This window comes from Abramis brama (genome assembly GCF_963993115.1).
Source record: "Abramis brama genome assembly, chromosome: 1".
Classification (NCBI taxonomy): domain Eukaryota; kingdom Metazoa; phylum Chordata; class Actinopteri; order Cypriniformes; family Leuciscidae; genus Abramis; species Abramis brama.
In genome coordinates, this window is record NC_139963.1 from 7403410 (window position 1) to 7421617 (window position 18208).

Sequence of the window (18208 nt, forward strand, 5' to 3'; positions counted from 1 at the left end):
GCAAATTTAGGGGCGTAACAAATGTACAGACCAGATCCAAATAAGGAAATCCCCCAAGTGTGACGTCACATCTGAGCTGATTAGAGATCCAACCCAGAGCTGATGAAAAACATCATATTTAACGGCTCTCTGGTCCTATGGCAAGCCGTTTTAACTTTTATTCATTTCCAGGATACTAATTCTTGATATCAACAATTAAATTTTCACTAGTTAAAATGATATTATATTGATATCAGGAATTAGATTTCTACTAGTAACAATGGCAATTTTTGATATAAGAAATTACATTTCCACTAGTAACAATGCTAATTCTTGATATCCACAATTACATTTTCACTAGTTAAAATGCTAATTCCTTAATCAACAATTTAATTTCAACTAGTAAAAACTATAATTCTTGATATCTGTAATTGTATTTTCACTAGTGAAATGTCACCATAGGCTGCCATTCAAAATCCATTGTTGATATCAAGAATTGATTTCTTACTTGTTGAAATTCCAATTTCACATATTAGAAATACAGTTCTTATTAGTAGAAACCTTTATTTTTGATATCAAGAATTCAATTGTCACTAGTTGAAATGTCTATTCTTGATATCAACAATTGAATTGCTACTAGTAACAATGTTCATTTTTTATATCAATAATTCAATTTTCACTAGTGACTGTTAATTTCTGATATCATGAATGTGATTGTTACAAGTAAGAAAGCCATTTTAGATATCTGAAATAATATTGATATCAGAAATACATTTTCAGTTATCAAAAATGAAAAATTTTACTAGTAGATATTTAATTGTTGATATCAAGAATAGACATTTCATCTAGTGACAATTGAATTATTGATATCAGTAATTCGCATTTTTACTAGTAACAATGTAATTATTGATATCAAAAATTATATTTCTACTAGTAAGAAATCAATTCTTGATATCAACAATTGATTTTGAATGGCAGCCTATGGTGACATTTCACTAGTGAAAATATAATTACAGATATCAACAATTAAACTGTTGATATCAAGAATTACATTTTTTATATCAATATGCTGAATTAAGAAATCATTATAATGCAGTCAAAAATAATTTACAGTGAATATAAATATATATAATTACTTTACTTAAGTCTCTCGTTCATTTGTCACGTGACAGACGCAATAAACGATGGATCGTTCATGAATGACCCATCATCACTACTGTTTTGATGCTTTTTCTTATGGGATTTTGTTCTATCATTATCATGATTGTATGATTCTTTTGCGAAAATTAATGTGTAATATTATGAATTGCTATTTGTTCCCCAACAACATTCAGCTCTGAACTGTAAACACTGCTTAGTTTTCTTAGATGCTTGAAATGTTCTTTCAATCTGTTATTGTCTTGAAATAAATATTATTGTAGTGACTTTATTTTGTTACAGCTGGTTACGGTGTTTATATACTTTTTTTTATGTTTTACATGTTTCTATATTGTTCAGTGTTTTTAAAACATCCTGATTGCATAGATTAATAAAGGACCAATTTATCTTTACTATGTAGTTCATTATTATTGTACATTGTAGACGATGCATGCCCTAATATGGGTGAGTGTAACATCATTTATGAATTATGAAAGTCTTGACAGCATGCAGACTACAGTTATAAAAATTCTGTGCTGTTCATATACACAATATAACTAATAACTTTATAACACTAACAAACATACTGTTTTAAAACAGATCAACATCAACAATTTATGAAAGCCATGAATAGTTGATTGAATGTTATTTCATATCATCATATTTAACTTTTGATAATTGTATGTTTTTGTTCATACGTTGAGGGATATGCTATTGTTTAATGTAGTATGTCATGTTAAATGCATGAATTAAGTTTTAATTAGGGGTACAATGTCATTTATAGTAGTATGAGTCAGATATGATATATTAGGCTATACCAAATGTCCAGCATCAAATGCCAGTATAGGCTATATACTGTTCGGAGTGTAACTTTCTGCAGAGATCAATTCAACAAGGTGAGCTAGGCTAATCGAGCTAATCAAGTGTCATTCAGTGGGGTACAATCATAATAGATATTGATATACCTCGGAATCACTCATTTTTTGGGTTTTATTCAGATCATGTGACGTCCGATACAAAACTTTGCCTTCGCTATGGACGTGTGACGTGGCTGAAGAAAGTTGTAGTTCTTATTACTCTTTCGAAAGATGATTGAAAGAATGTTTCTGGAACATCACACTAACCTTTAAATAACATTCTAGTAACATTCAGGAAACTGGACATTTTTATGTTCTTGGAATGTTTGAAATCAACGTTCCTAGAATGTTGAATTTTAAATCAAAATTAAGTTGAAAGAACGTTTGAGGAACATCATACCTTTTAAAACACGTTCCTCTAACGTCAAGAAAACTGGACATTATTATGTTCTCAGAACCAACACTGCCAGTGTTGCCAGATGTACGATAATTATCGTATTTGTACGATAATTTTGACCTCTGTACGATGTACGATCAATAATGGGAAAAATCCTATAATGTACGATAATTTCAGAACTGTGTGACTCTTCAAATGATGGTCGTTGTAATCATAGGGTTTCTCATTGATCTAGCTGTTGATTCTACGTCTACCGGGATAAGTCTAAGAACGTGTGACTGGTTTAAGTTCTACGTCTAAGAACGTATAGAGAGAGGGAGCGAGAGACCTTGCGTGTGTGGCTCACGAAGCGCATGTAAGGACCCAACCAATCAATTGTAAGAACCGAAACCAACCCCCCCCCCCTTTTGTTATAAGAAGAACGTTCTTATAACAAAAGTCTGTTAGCTGGGCTGTTATTTCAGATAGATATGAAAAATGATATTGAGTTACTTGGGTTTAAAAATAGTAAAGCAAACCGCACTAGGTCTCTATGTAGAGCTTTTATTGTGAAAACAATACATGATGCTGCGTTGGCTTTAGGACAATGAAATGTGAGGATATTCTTTTAAAAATGTAGTTGTCTCCCTCTATGCCATCAAACGTAATTAAAGCCCATATTGTTTGCTAATGTGCAGTGATTGTCCTCATGGCCTTGTCCTGTGCCTTTGTGAAGCACTTTAGATCGGCCTCCTGTTTGACTGGTCAAAGCCCTGCAAGTAATTACTGCTCTGTTGTGACGTTTAACAATGAAATGAATGCCAAGATCTTTAAAAATCTCATTATCTATAGTCCTATAACAAGACAAGCTTACACAATATATAGGATCAAATTTAATTAGACATTTCAGGTTCAGATATTTTGTTTGCCTTGCGTAACACATTCGTGTCATATTCAAAGAGCTGTGGCCCTTTAAAAGAGCCAAATGTCCTTGTTTCCCTCAGAAACTATAAAAAAGTCACGGGTGAAGTTTGTCGGAATCTGATCCAAGTTTCCTAATTTTTCAGCATTTGCTATCAAAGGTAAATGTTATCAGTTTTACATTCTTATAAAAATGGATTCCAAGAATGTGTAATTGCTTATTTTTGTTGTTGTTTGTAGGAGCTGAAATGGTTCTTCAGCGCAGGATCTCCTTGCTGCTCCTCCTCTGTTCATCTCCACTTGGTAAACTCTCCATTTAAAACACTTTGTGATTTAAATACCATGCGCTTATATTTATTATTCACGTGATAAATAAGCCTTCTCAAAAGGATGAGCTTGATTTTAATAGATGAATACAGAGTGAAGTCTGAGACTTCAGAGTTTTTTCAGTACAAATGTTTTTATCAGCATAAGTGGAGTGAAATAATTTGAAGTGAAATAATTTAAAATTTGACTGGAATTTTGCCTGGAGAGTGTTTTAGAATTTTGTACGTCCAATTTCCCTTTCAGTCGGGCACGTTCGACGTAGTCGACGTGTCGACCGATAGGGATCACGCTAGGGAGCCTGTCATCTTCGAGTATTGTAAAAAAGAGCCAGTGCACATTGGCGTGCAAGATTTGCATCTCACGCTCCGCCCTGCAGCGTGGGTATAAATAGCGGATGCACGCACCACTTGTCTTTTACTTTGTAGCCGATCGTTCTTCATGTCGATGTCTATGAAGAGTGTGTTGTATTACAACGAGCGAGTATGTCGGTGCTTCTTCAGGAAGTCTTTCCCGGTGCTGGTATTTAGCGGTGATTGCAAGCTTTCAACAATCTCTGTTGGTATTTCTAACAATCTCTGTTTGTATTTGTTTGTCTGACGGCCGGTTGAGGGCAAAGAGAGTGAGTGCTTCACTGGTACAGGCTGCACTATCCCTATCAGTGTTGCCGCGATCATTCCCCTGTGTGCTCCGGCACTGGTGAGAGCGTTTTTTTCCTGAAAGAGCAACCTGGGTGCGTTTGCGTCTTTTTCAAGATGACACTCTGCCCGTGCGTTTCCTGATGGGGTCGTTCCCTGTCCCCGTGACGGTCACAATTGTTGCATCATGTGTTTGGGCTCACAGCACACTGAAGCAGCTTTTGTGGATAGTTCGTGTTCTCATTGCGGGAACATGACTGTCTCGGTGTTGAGATCTAGACCTGACTTTGTCCGTGAAGGTGGAGTCCCCATTTCTACACCCCACCCTCGTGTGTCATGTGATTTTGGTGATCGTAGTAGAGTGATGGAGGTTCTGCCCAGTAAACATTCCCTGTGGACTCCTCACGATTCCATCACACCGATACCAATGGATTCCTTTGTTATCAGATATCAGAGGGTGAGCTGGGCTCTGGAGATGATGACTCAGCTGCATTGTCCCCTTCGGGGAGTACAAAACACTCATGGATATGCACAAGGTTAGTCTAGACAATGTGTTCATGAGTGAGCTCCGCACTGCAACTGACTTGGCTCTCCTGAGCACAAGCGTTGCGGCCTGCGCGATCAGTCTAGCGATGTCCACCCTGGTGGTTCAGAAGCATCATAGTTGGCTCAGCCTAGTTGGCTCAGCCCGTGTTCAGAGGCATTTGTTTCACTTCGGTGTCAAGCGAAAAAGCCCCTGTCATGCGTGCGGAAATTGCAGTCCTACTGGCGAAGGATGCAATAGAGCCGGTTCCACTAGCCAAAATGAGGTACAGCTTCTACAGCCCCTACTTCATTGTATCCAAGAAAGGTGGTGGGTTAAGACCAATCTTGGACCTGCGTGTCTTGAATCGGGCCCTTTACAAGATTTCGTTCAAAATGCTAACGCAGAAATGCATTTTCGAATGCATTCGTCCTGGAGATTGGTTCACAGTTATCGACCTGAAGGACGCATACTTTGATGTCTCCATCCTGCCGCGACACAGGCCATTCCTGCGTTGCGCGATCGAGGGTCAAGTGTATCAGTACAAAGTCCTACCCTACGGGCTATCCCTGTCGCCCCACGTCTTTACGAAGATCGCAGAGTTGGCTCAGCCATTGCTCCCATGAGAGAGTGTGGTGTTCATGTCCTCAACTACCTCGACGATTGGCTGATACTAGCTCAGTCTTGGGAACAGTTATGCGAACACAGGGACTTGTTGCTCCAACATATCAGCCAGTTGGATCTTCGGGTCAACTGGGAAAAGAGCAAACTCACCCCCGGGGCAGAGGATCTCTTTTTTAGCCCAGACAGCAACATAGTGTCTGCCCAGATCTGGCCCACATCTGGTACACATGGATTCAAAAATCAGCCTATATTGTAGTTACCTTTCGAAAGGGAACTCGCACTGCGTTGACTGATGCTTTGGGGAACGCCTCAGGCATGACAAGTGTCTGAAATCACAGCACACATCAAATCACAGCAATCACATTTACCGGCAACAGTTGCTGACATCATTAATGTGCAACCTGGAAGAGGTTTTTTGGGAGAAGAGCACACAGCTCTTCCCTCGAGAACTGCCTGTGCAAACTGTGAGCGTTTTCCCTTGAGAAAGCTCCGCTCTCGTCTGGCCCTCTTCTGTATCGCGTTGCAGGCAGGCTGTGATTGCCTTGGCAGCGCGATTGGGGAGAGGTCGCTCGCGGAAGGCTTGACGATTGATTTCTCCCCGGCCATAAGCCACCATACGGAGATCAAGAAGGCTTGGAAGAACCCAAATTTGGCCCGAAACTAGCCCGCTGATGTTGAGGGGATAGGGGAACATGGGTATGTGTCGATGCCGCCCATCAATGAGACGTTCGGTATTTGTGTTGGTGTAGTATGGTTCCCAGCGGTATATGTTTGTAGCAGAATAGACTAGCTATCAGCTAGTAGGCCCTATTAAGCCTCCTTGAAGGCGAGTCCCCAGCAGTATGGGTAAATTGGCTGACAGAAATGGCTCTCAGGCCTAGTAGGCCTCTCATCCTCGAAGTGGGTTTTTGAGTGTTGGGCTACACAGCCCGCAGTGTTATTGGTCAGGCCTGGCCTTAGCAGGCCTTCCTGAGGTCCCACGTATGGGCTCTAGGTAGCCAGTCCCATGGTTATTAGGTAGTAGGCCTCAGTGGTAGTGAGTGGTTTCCCAGTGATACTGGGTTCTGGCAACTGTAGCCGCTCTGCTATCAGTTCAGCTGGCCTAAGCAGGCAGCTTCTTGCGCCCTAGCACGACTAAAGTGTTCATTTTCTGCTTCTGCCGAGTGGTTCACTGCCAGCTTCGCAGTCCCTCGGGTTAGATGCCTTACCTAAAGGCTCTGTCTCCAGACAGACAGGAAGTTGGCCAGACTGAAGTGTCCAATGTAAGTGACACCAAGTCAGGTCTTCCTGGTGGCATTTCGGGCAGTACATTCCCCCGAATAGTGACCCGAATAGGGTTCCCTAGCCATATTCCCTAGAGACCAATTCTAATTTGAAGCTGTGGTCCTAGGCCCTTTAGCAGGCCCAGGTAGGTCTCTCATTAAACTAGGTTTATAGAGGTTTTCCTGTGAAGCACATAGCTTGGGCTTTGACCATAGGGAATGCTGTCACTGCCAGGCCAGTGTAACCTGAGGGTGAGTGGTTCTGGCATTTAATTTGAACTTGCTGGTTCTGACTGGTCAGTTGTCACTGTCAAATGGCATGCACTCTCCTTAGCATGGTGGCGTTGGTATATCGTTCCCCAAGCGCCAATCGACGCAGTGTCTCGTTCCCTGTTCTCAGGGAACAAAGGTTACAGTCGTAACCTAGACGTTTTCCACTTAATCTGCACATCTCAACAACACAACCGTGTTTCTACAACGACTTTCAGCATGGTTACGTTGACATGTTTATGTTTTACGTGGCGTGAAAAAGTGACACATAGGCAAAAGAGGTATGTGAAATTATAATAGCGGTAAGACAGTAACGGATTTCCAGAAATGTGATTTAAATAGGATTTCAGACCACATGTGATTTTTTGCCATTCACACTTGTTAATTCCAATCGGATATGCATTAAATCGGATTTGGGCAGACAGTCTGAACAAACAAGAATTTCAAACCATATATGGATGTAGCTTGAAATGGATTTCATCATATTTCGATTGCATTTCATGTTTTTTTTTTTTTTTTTGCTGTTAACACTTGCTATATATGATCGGATTCCAATCGGATATGTACAAAAATGGATTTGGATTGACAGTCTGAACAAGGCTTTTAGTAACAGGCTCATTGTCACAAATGTTCTTATTTGATTACAGGGACAGAAAAGTGCAGAATCCTATGATTTTTTTATTTATTTGTATCATAACTGTTCTTTTTGTTCTCTTTTTGCATGTCTAAATGAGTGAACTCCCTCATTTTCCTGTGGCTGATAACATGTTTAGTGTTTATAGTGTTCGTTGCTGGTAACTCCACAATGGCCGCCTGTGACCGACGCTGTCTGGCGAACGATCGGGTTAAGAAAGAACTGTTCAGCGCGCCACAGGACGATAACTGTACCGTCGTAGTAAACATCACTTCCATACAATATCAGATGTTGTCTTTCGTGAGTTTCACATTTGTCCTGTTGATCTCCTTCTATGTTTTAAAAGCACGAATATACTTGCATAACAACTGTATCTCATAATTCTATCACCATTTGTTAGGATACAAAGGGCATGGAAATGACGAGCCGTATCAAGATAAACATGGTGAGTAGTTCTTGTAGCATTAGTAGTTCATTTCAAGATCTTGGGCCCTATCCTACACCCGGCGCAATGTAGCGCCAAGCGCGACACAAGAGTTTTTTGCTAGTTTCAGTCAGATGCAGTTATCATTTTCACATCCTGCATTTGTGTGCCCATGGGCGTGCTGGTCTGAAAATGAGGTGTGCTCTGGCGCATTGTTGGCGCGTTGCTATTTTGAGGTAATAGAAAAAGACTGTGCCAATAACCAACTGAAACCTGGTCTGAAAATTTGGCTGTTATAACTGAATTACAGCAGCCAAACTAAATCTAAAAGTAAAAATGTAAGGGTCAAGAGCCCAACTAAAGCAGACACTGATATCCATAATGGTGACTTAAAATTTGTGATTTTCTCCTTCAGTGATTCTGCTTGTTAACATCAGGTGTCTTCAATAATGCTCATTCATCACTCAATTAATCGCTTAATTATCTCATTAACTTAACTTATAACACTCTGAGAGTGTGGATTATATAAACACTTAGTAGTGTTAATTTAATACTGGGGATTTTGCTATGAAGTCTGTCATATCGGCTACATTAAAATATAACAAGAACGTTATAATTGTGTGTTTGGGACATGGCTGTCAATGGTGAGACTTTTGTTTTGTAAGCAGGCTCTCAAAAATTATATGTTAATTTGGATTTAGATTTATCAGGCAATATATCGGTTATACGTTTTCAAATATAAAGAATTATCGGTATCGGCCAAATTTTTTTTAAGTATCCCCCTACTAATTGAGTATCCGCATTGTTATGCAGCTACTTGCAAAGTAAATAAATAATTTACAAATAAATAATATTTTAATGTGTTTTTTTTAAATATGTACTGTAGCATGCTGTAATTGACCAATCAGAATCAAGCATTTCAAAGAGCTGTGTTATATTGTAAAACAAAATGAGAGGCTGTTAATTTCACTAAAACTTTTGGACAAATTTTCTGCCCAACAGGAATGGATGGACCCTGATCTTGGATGGATGCAAGATAAATATAGATTTCCAACAATTATTTTACCTGTTGATAAAATCTGGATTCCTGGGATAGTTTTGGACAATGCGTGAGTTGAACTCAAGACTTATGGCACATATTCTAATAATTGACCTATTTTAATGATAAGGTCGGAAAAAAAAACACATTCAGTGATTGATTCTATACTGACTTCAGTTCTGGCATGGTTGAGATAGAATGTCAGAAATGTACTTTATTATTAAGAGGCATGAAATACATTTTCAGTCTGAACAACTATGGCTGATAGCTATGAAATCATACCTGTTTAGGGTTAAGAGACACTGAGCTCCACATTCATCAACATGGCCTGGAATATAATATTTGGAAATATATCAAGTGTTAGATGGCAGATACCTTTTGCCACCATATTTAGAAACTGTGGCATTATCCCACATAGCAATATTCTTTCAGCCCATATCCGGCCCACATCTGGCACATGTAGAGTGATGATCTGGCCAACATGCAGCGTGGAATGACGGCACTTGGGCGGACCGCTCCTGTTTGTCAGATCTGGGCCACAAGCAGGCCATAGCAATGCCACATGTCAGCCAAGAGCAAATAAATCAACCAGAACTGGACCTTATCTGAGCCACAGAATCAGTGTAGAATAAATATGGAGTCATCTCAAACCACGAATAAGCCTGTTAACAAGCAGAATCACTGAAGGAAAGAAGAGAACAGAAAAAGAGACGAGCAGAAACACAAGATCTACAACTGACTTCAGACACAGCCTTAGATGAAATCAACTGAAGAGAAAAGAAGACATTAAATCTGTGAAGATCTCAGCAGAGGAGGATTAAACACCTCCACAAACAGCATTACCAGCTTCACTTATTACTAACCAGACTGACTTTATTTCTGTCAGACGTCTACAGAAGTTGTTATTGAGAATTAACTGGGGTTTAACTAAAATGTGTTTATTTTGAAGTCACCATAATGGTGATCGGTGGGCTCTTAGTTGGGCTCTTAACTCTTTTTATTTTTTACATTTTTTTTTTTACTGTTGTAACAATGTGTTTATTAAACACATTTGCAACAGCAAAGAAAGCTAAAGTGAAGTGACATCAGATGATGATGGTTACCTCTGTCTTGAGGGTTTTAAAATCTTAAATGTGAGATAAGCCCTGGTTGATTTCTGTCGCAGTTAAGATGCCATAATCTCTCTCTCTCCATGCTCTCAGAGTCGATGTGACCATGGAGCCGTACACTAAGGACGTGCAGGTGAGGAGGGATGGGATGGTGACCCATGCAGTGGTTTTGTTCACGACGGTGAGCTGTGAAATCAACCTGTTCAACTACCCCTTTGTGACTGGAACTTGTCCTGTGGCCATCAATGGATGGAGCCAGAAATGTAAGAAAATAATTGTTGGGAAGTGTATTATGTGCCTGCCTTTCCAAGGTTTGCCCCAAGCTATGTAAATATGTTCTATAGTAGCCTAGTTTACTTAGAAAGGAGACATGTTTGCATTGATAAGAATGACACTGACTTAATTTAAATATCTCACGGCCTGATTAAAGTGTGTCTTCAGCTCTTTAGTCCAACGGTGGGAGTTATATTTATAATGAATATGTCCTCTTGTTTGTTTGATCTAGCTTGTGAGCTCAAACTCCAGATTGCTGATAATGTGTCTTCGGTTCCCAGTTCGGGAGAAGAATGGCAGGCTTTGAACGTCACCAAACAAGTGGATCCATCAGAGCGCGTTTATCTCGAAGTAACTGAATTATTAAATTCTAACCCTCTTATCAAGAGTATTGAGTTTAGAGAGTTTGTCTGTGTTACCTTGAACCCTCAAAGCAGAAGTTATCCTTATAGGGGTCACTGGGGGGTCCTTTAATTATTTATTTAAATAAATATATAAGTATTAAGTATTATTAATATGATTATAAATAGTAATCTACAAAATTAAAAATGCTAATAAAAACATGGAATCATAGAATTTGTTACCTCTATTTTTAAGACGTTACACTTAAAAATCAGCTAGTGGGATGCCAAGAAACAGACAGTAATGGTTTAGCTTGTGAAGTGAAGAAATTAACCTATAATTGTTTGTTAATGAATGTCTTTTGGTCTTTGAACAGGTCGAATTGTCTATTAACCCATTTGGTGCTGTTGTGACCCTGATCATACCCAGCGCATTAATAATGCTGGCTGACCTGGTGAGCTCTGCTCTGCCATTTGAAGGAGGAGAACGCAACACTTTTAAGGTCACCTTGGTCCTGAGCTTCACCATGTTCCTCCTCATCCTCAATGATCACCTGCCCAACGGGGGCAACTGCAGCCCTCTCCTCTGTAAGTGAAAGAGAGGGAAAATCTGCTCCATTTTAAACAAAACACAGTTTTTTTGGTGGCATTATGGATTAAAATGAATGCCAAATGTAATTTAAATAAAAAAGCGTGTTGAATTGCAATAATTGAAAAAAAAAGAAAAAAAAAGAAAAGAAAGGCATTGCATTAAAGGAGAACTTGGTAACATTTTTAACTTAATAAAACTGTCTAGAAATCATTTGGATGGTTAAACAACCTGTTCTGGTGATATTGGTGACTTTCCCCGCTCCCCCCAGCGTTCCCAGGCGGAAAACCAACCTTGCAACTTTGGGACTACCGTCCCGGTAAGAAGAAATTGGAAGTCTTGTGAGAAGCGAGAATGAGAACGAGAACGAGCGCGAAACACGAATTGCTTTACGGCAATTCGACATAAGCACACACGCATGTATGATGTATTACCAGATTACCCACCTCGGTAGACATAGCTCCACACGATACAGTTGGCTTGCTCCGATCAAAACAAACGCACATGAGCAGCGGTAGAGAGGGGGAGGAGGCCGCCGGAAGTGAGTTTTTTACGACCGTGTGGTGAAATATACGCTCCCCCACAGCTGTAGGGGGAGCTCGTGGGGAAAACATGCGACAAAAAAAGGGAAAATCAGCAAAGAAGTGACTAGAGTTCGCTAGAGTTGCCGAGTTCGGCTTTAAAGGATTAGTTCGCCTCAAAATGAAAATTTCCTGATAATTTACTCACCCCAAGGCCATCCAAGATGTCCATGTCTTTCTTTCTTCAGTGGAAAAGAAATTAAGTATTTTGAGGAAAACATTTCAGAATTTTTCTCCACACAATGGACTTCAATGGCACCCAGAATGTTGAAGTTGAAATCAATGCAGTTTCAAAGGGCTCTGCACGATCCCAGCTGAGGAATAGGGTCTCATCTAGCGAAACGATCTGTCATTTTCTAAAAAAAATAAAAATGTATATACTTTTTAACCACAATTGTTCGTCTTGTGCTGGTCTGCGACATGCCAGGCATTTTGTCATCACGTTGGAAAGGTCATGCGTCACGTCATCTTTCAAGTTATTTGTCTGTGTACTCCGGTTTTAAAAGGTAGGGAAGGGCGTAAAATTCCATCTCATTTTCTCCTCCAACTTCAAAATCGTTCGACATCTTTCAATTTATTATTATTATTTTCTTCTTTTTTTTCGTGACCTTTCCAACGTGATGTTGTAATATGTGGCGCGTCGCAGACCAGCACAAGACAAACAATTGTGGTTAAAAAGTATATACATTTTTATCTTCTTAGAAAATGACCGATTGTTTCACTAGACAAGACCCTTATTTCTCGACTGGGATCGTGCAGAGCCCTTTGAAGCGGCATTGATTTGAACTTCAACATTCTGGTTGCCATTGAAGTCCATTGTGTGGAGAAAAATCCTGAAATGTTTTCCTCAAAATACTTAATTTCTTTTCCACTGAAGAAAGTAAGACATGAACATGTCTTGGATGGCACTGGGGCGAGTAAATTATCAGGAAATTTTCATTTTGAGGTGAACTTGTCCTTTAACCCTGCTTGCATTTTCATGCATTGTAGGCCTTGCATTGGCGATTATGAATAGGTAATCTACTTCTATTCCTTCAGTTCCCGGATGTGAAATGTGGAATTTTCTGTCGAATTTTTAACCACTGAATTTGTGGAAGCTAATTTGTAAAGTGAAATGAAATGGACCAAAAATTACCCGTCGAATATTATTATTGTTTAAACAGAATGAATATTTTGGAAGTGAAATATGAAAGGTGAATATGGATTATTACATTTTGTAATAATGAAAATGTGTCAAATATTTTTAATTGAAATATTCACAGCTAAAATATACAACCATGTTGAATTTCAGCCCATAAAAATGCAAGCCCATAATACAATGCATTGAAATGCAAGCATGGTTAATGCAATGCATATTTTTTTCAAGTAGTGCATATCAACAAGCTTTTTTGTTTCAAAGACATTTGCCATTATTTTACTTCTATATGGTATATGTTTGTAAAGTTATAGTGATATAGTAAAGTGATACTGTTTAGTTCTAATGTTAGATCCTAATGAAAAGCAGTCAGGCAGTCGAGACAACATTATCGTGGAAAATGTTTATGTGGTATGTAGAATTAAAATTGTTAAATAAGTGTCTGTACTTGATCAAGTCAAGTCTCATTTATTTATATAGCACTGTCTTTATTAAATGTAGATTGTTTCAAAGCAGCTTTACAGAGATAACAGTAAAATTAAATGTATTCAGACACCAAAACATTTCTCACATTATCACAAGTTTATTCGCTGTAGTTTAGAAAATGGTACTAAAATATGACTCAGAATCAGTTGATATTTCACTGGTTTTGCATTTCAGCATACTGTGAAAAGGAGTTCTTTTGATAGGCTATTAGATCATGGTGTGAATGGCATGTTCTCTGTTTCCTCCTCTAAAGACTATCACTTCAGCTTCTGTCTGGTGTGTCTGGTTGCGAGTACGCTGACATCTATAGTGTTGTCGCGTCTGTCTGTAGAGGACAGCTTCCTTCTGTGTAGACGACGCTCCGCCAAGATTCATCCATCAGACAACAGCAAAACACAACATGACAGCCTGGATCAGGAGAAAGGTAAGGGATGACCGGAAACACAAAGGCTCATGAAAGCTTCATAAAAAAACATTCATAAAGTCAGTGGACACTTGCTGCTTTCATGAATGAATCGGCCGGTTTTAACAAATCGGTTGAATTAATGATTCACTTATTACCACCTACTGCCACATACTGGCGGTTTTCTTTTTTTCCCAGCATTTCATATTTTTGTATCTACATTATTTAGGCAATTGTAAATGCAGTGTAAATGGATTTTGATAAATGGATTTGTTTTTTGGGGTTTTTTTGGTTGATACTGCTCTCTATAGTGTTAAATAGTGTAATTAATTAAAAGATGATGAAGAATATGCAACTTTACTTTTTTATAAATAATTATAAGAGGGATACCCCAACAAAATGTCTATGCACGGCCCTGATAGTTTATTATTAATACTGCAATATTCCATAAAAAATTGTCAGTTTTTTCTTGTTAACTGGCTCGAGGGCGGGGCAAACTGTCACTCATATGACATCACAGCAATAGCAAACCACACCCATTAAACTATCCAATCAATAACACATGGACAAAATCAAGCCCTGCCCTACATTTGTTCTCATTTGAGAAGCCGTTTCACTCAGATATACATCACAATAGGGAAGAAAAGACTCTCGCAACTTCTGTTTCATGCTGACTTTCTCCTATCCTGGCTTGAAGTCAACATGTATTGCCATTTGCAACCATTTTTGCTCTTGTAATTTGTCCTGTTTCCTACCAAAACGGGATATTCCGCATTAAAAATTATTTTATCCAACAGCAATTCATATCCATCCACATTTTATGCTAATAAAGCTTTTATCTATTAAAATGGGGAAACTGACCAAAATCTGCATAATTGATTGACTAAATAATTTTTCAGTATCAGAATTAAAATCATGAATTGTGCTTATTCTGCTCAAATCACACAAAAATAACATGCGACTACCTCTTTAAGGCAACTTCAAGACAGGACTTTGTTATCATGCCAAACTGTGTTTTACTGCAAAAGTGCCACAAATGTTTAGTGAATAATTTTTTCAACTCCTTTTGATGACAGAAATGAAACACAACATCTTTAACTGAAGCTCTATTAGGTTAACATTGCAATAACATGAATAATGTGGTATGCATTCACAGATACAGGCGTGATTACAACAAAGTCTGGTGATCTGGCTTCTTCAGAGGGGGCTTCACTCCAGAGAATAGTGAACCTTTTGGAGAACTTGGATAAAGCAGAAGAGGAGAAAAGTAGAAAAGCGGCCTTTGCTTACCGCCTAGACCGATTCTGCTTTGGCTTTTTTCTAAGCATCTACATACTTTATGTCATAGTCATTATTAGCATCACCCGGACAGATATTTGTAAGGTTAATAATCTAAACTTCTGGGATAATTCTAACCAAGGAGATGACAACTTTGACTACTCGAACACAGACACGACCTCCATCACTTTGCTGTAGTTTGAACAGAACTTATCAGATCTGCTCTGTTTGCTGCACGTCATCTGTAGCAAACTGGCAATGATCGTAATAAGTTCATATATTATGCATTTAAAAAGCTCGGGGATGAATGAATACAAGGCAAACCACACAAGATAGCAAAACTTGTAATTCTATAAGTAAACTTAGTGCTTGCTATATGAGATGAGATGCCATTTTAATTGTATTAAACCACTATATTCAAAGATAGAAGCATGAATTGTAAACAAATAATACAAATATATTATTTTGATGATCTCCTCTTAATACTATTATTAATGTGTCTTAATCTAAACTGACATGAGGAAATATTGTCATAAGTGACTACATAATGTACTAATGATGTAATTAAAAGCAAAATTGTATGTGGATGATTTATCAGTGCATGTTATTCCAAATAAATTACAGAATTGCTAAAAGAAGACCTGTTAGTGTCTTTAATTATATAAAGCAGTCTCTCTTAAAATCGGCCCACATTTCTTGTGACTTGTGTGCTGTTATGACCCTGGTTTCTGGTGGGCTGTTGGAAGTAATTGTCTTAATGTCTAATTAGACTAGTTGTGGTAGTAGAAAGCTTTTTTGTTTGATTTTGTTTCCACTCTTTCCATGAACTCCTTTCAAAACCTGAGGACATTATTCCTATCCCAATATATATATATATATATATATATATATATATATATATATATATATATATATATATATATATATACACACACATTTTAGTAGTAAATTATGGTATTATAGTAAATTATAGTATTATAGTAAATTTGACAATATTATAGTAAATTATAGTATTATAGTAAATTTGACTATATTATAGTAAATTATAGTATTATAGTAAATGTTATATATATGTATATATATATATATATATATATATATAATTTACTATTTAAGCATAATTTCACTGTATATCATTAAGTTGACATTAAACACTCTGGACAGTACAAGCTTGAGGCGAAATCTAATGTACACAACTCTCCAATGATGAGTATGTTTTCTTACAGAGGAAAGCATGTGTAATCTGAGAAGATTGATTGTTGTTGACAGCTGTCATAACACGATTAAATGCACTATTGTTCCCTTCATTATCATCACACACAGGAAAAGCACTCACTGACATAAAGAGTTAGCAAATATCAATCACCTGTTCTGATCTTTCCTGTGAATCGGCTCTGTTTGGAGGAAACGGCTGCTTGGCTGGACTTGGATGTGGTCAAATGAGCCGTTATTGGCATTTGCAGTGAAAGCATGATTCACCCTTGAGTCGGTCCAAACTTGAGACTTTCTTTTGGGTACACAAACATAATTTTTCAAAGAATCAACTAGTGTTTTTTCCCCCTTGGAGTTATAATGAATAGGGACATATTTTCTCCTTTTGCATTCAGAGGAGGCATACATGTTTTGTTTTTTTTGGTAAAATATTCCTTTAACAGAGACCTCAGCAGAGGAGGTTTAAACAACTCCACAAACAGCATTACCAGCTTCACTTATTACTAACCAGACTGACTTTATTTCTTTCAGACGTCTACAGAAGCTCTTATTGAGCATTAACCGAGGTTTAGATATTCATGTTTTATCGAAAATGTTTGGTTACCATTATGGTGATCAGTGTCTGCTTTAGATGGTCAGTTTGGCTCTTCTATTTTTATGTGAGTTTGTGGTCTTTGTAATAGTGTTTATCAAAGCACATCATTTTTTACAAAGAGAACCAGGAACAAAGATGGCCAGGTGAGAACAGTTTTCAAATTCATAAAGAAGAATAAATCACTAATCTTATTCCTGAACAAAAGTGGTTATTTCTTTGTAATAGCTTATATTTAACAATAAAACTTTCTTGCAACAGATGAGACATTCTGAATTTGATTTTGGGGAAATAAAATCTTTAGACACACAGACATCAAGAATCAGCATATAAATCTCAACAATGGTGACATGTTTCATGCTGCAATGCATGCTGGGAGCCACCATAGTATAAAACTCTTGGCTCCCAGCATACATGAAGCATGTCACCATTGTTGAGATTCATAATGTTGAATCTTGATGTCTGTGTGTGTTTAATCTATCTAAGTTCAGAATGTCTGGTCTGTTGCAAGAAAGTATTGTTGGTGAATATAGTCTATTAAAAACAAATAACCACTTTTGGTCAGGGACAAGATTTGATTTATTCTACTTCATAATGATAACAAATTATGTATTTTGTTAAACACTGTTTTATAAAGACCATAAACTCACATAAAAAGCCAAGAGTCAAACTGCCCAACTAAAAGAAACACTGATCACCATAATGGTGAAATTTTAAATAAATCAACAACTAAAACTCTGTTAATTCTCTATAAGAACTAGCAGATGAATGGCAGTAATAAAGTCAAAATGTTTATTAATAAGTGAAGCTGGTAATGCTGTGGAGTTGTTTAATACTCTGCTGAGATTTTCAGAGATTTAGGGTACGTTTACACAACAACGATATGCTTAAAATGGAGAAGTTTTTCCTTTGAGTTTTCCGCGTATGGACGACACCTATGGCCCTGTCCCAAATGGCGCACTTCATGCGGACTTTCGGTCTCGTGGACTTGAATTGCGCGTGCTCGCTGAGTCTACGAGTCCGTAGGCCGTCCCATTCAGCATTTTACCGCTCTGAAGTGTGCTCAGCAGCGCCCCCTTTGTACCCTTGAAGCGGTCTTCCGCGAAGCCCGCATAGATGCAGGCTCCACGCACTTTAACTACCCAGGAATCCTTGCGAAAGGCCAATCAGACAACAGATGGGAGGAGATTTCACTCACGGA

The 18208-nt window shown here is 38.1% G+C and overlaps 1 protein-coding gene across 1 annotated transcript; it reads left to right on the plus strand.

The window, feature by feature from the left end:
• The first annotated feature begins 6052 nt into the window (after positions 1-6052).
• LOC311079760 (5-hydroxytryptamine receptor 3A) lies at positions 6053-15834 on the plus strand. The gene is made up of 8 exons (XM_084109408.1): positions 6053-7845; positions 7946-7990; positions 8972-9078; positions 10211-10380; positions 10623-10741; positions 11109-11319; positions 13776-13946; positions 15082-15834. Exons 1-8 carry the CDS (start codon positions 7717-7719, stop codon positions 15399-15401), a joined length of 1272 nt encoding a protein of 423 aa, XP_083965534.1. The 5' UTR covers positions 6053-7716; the 3' UTR covers positions 15402-15834.
• Positions 15835-18208: the final 2374 nt, after the last annotated feature.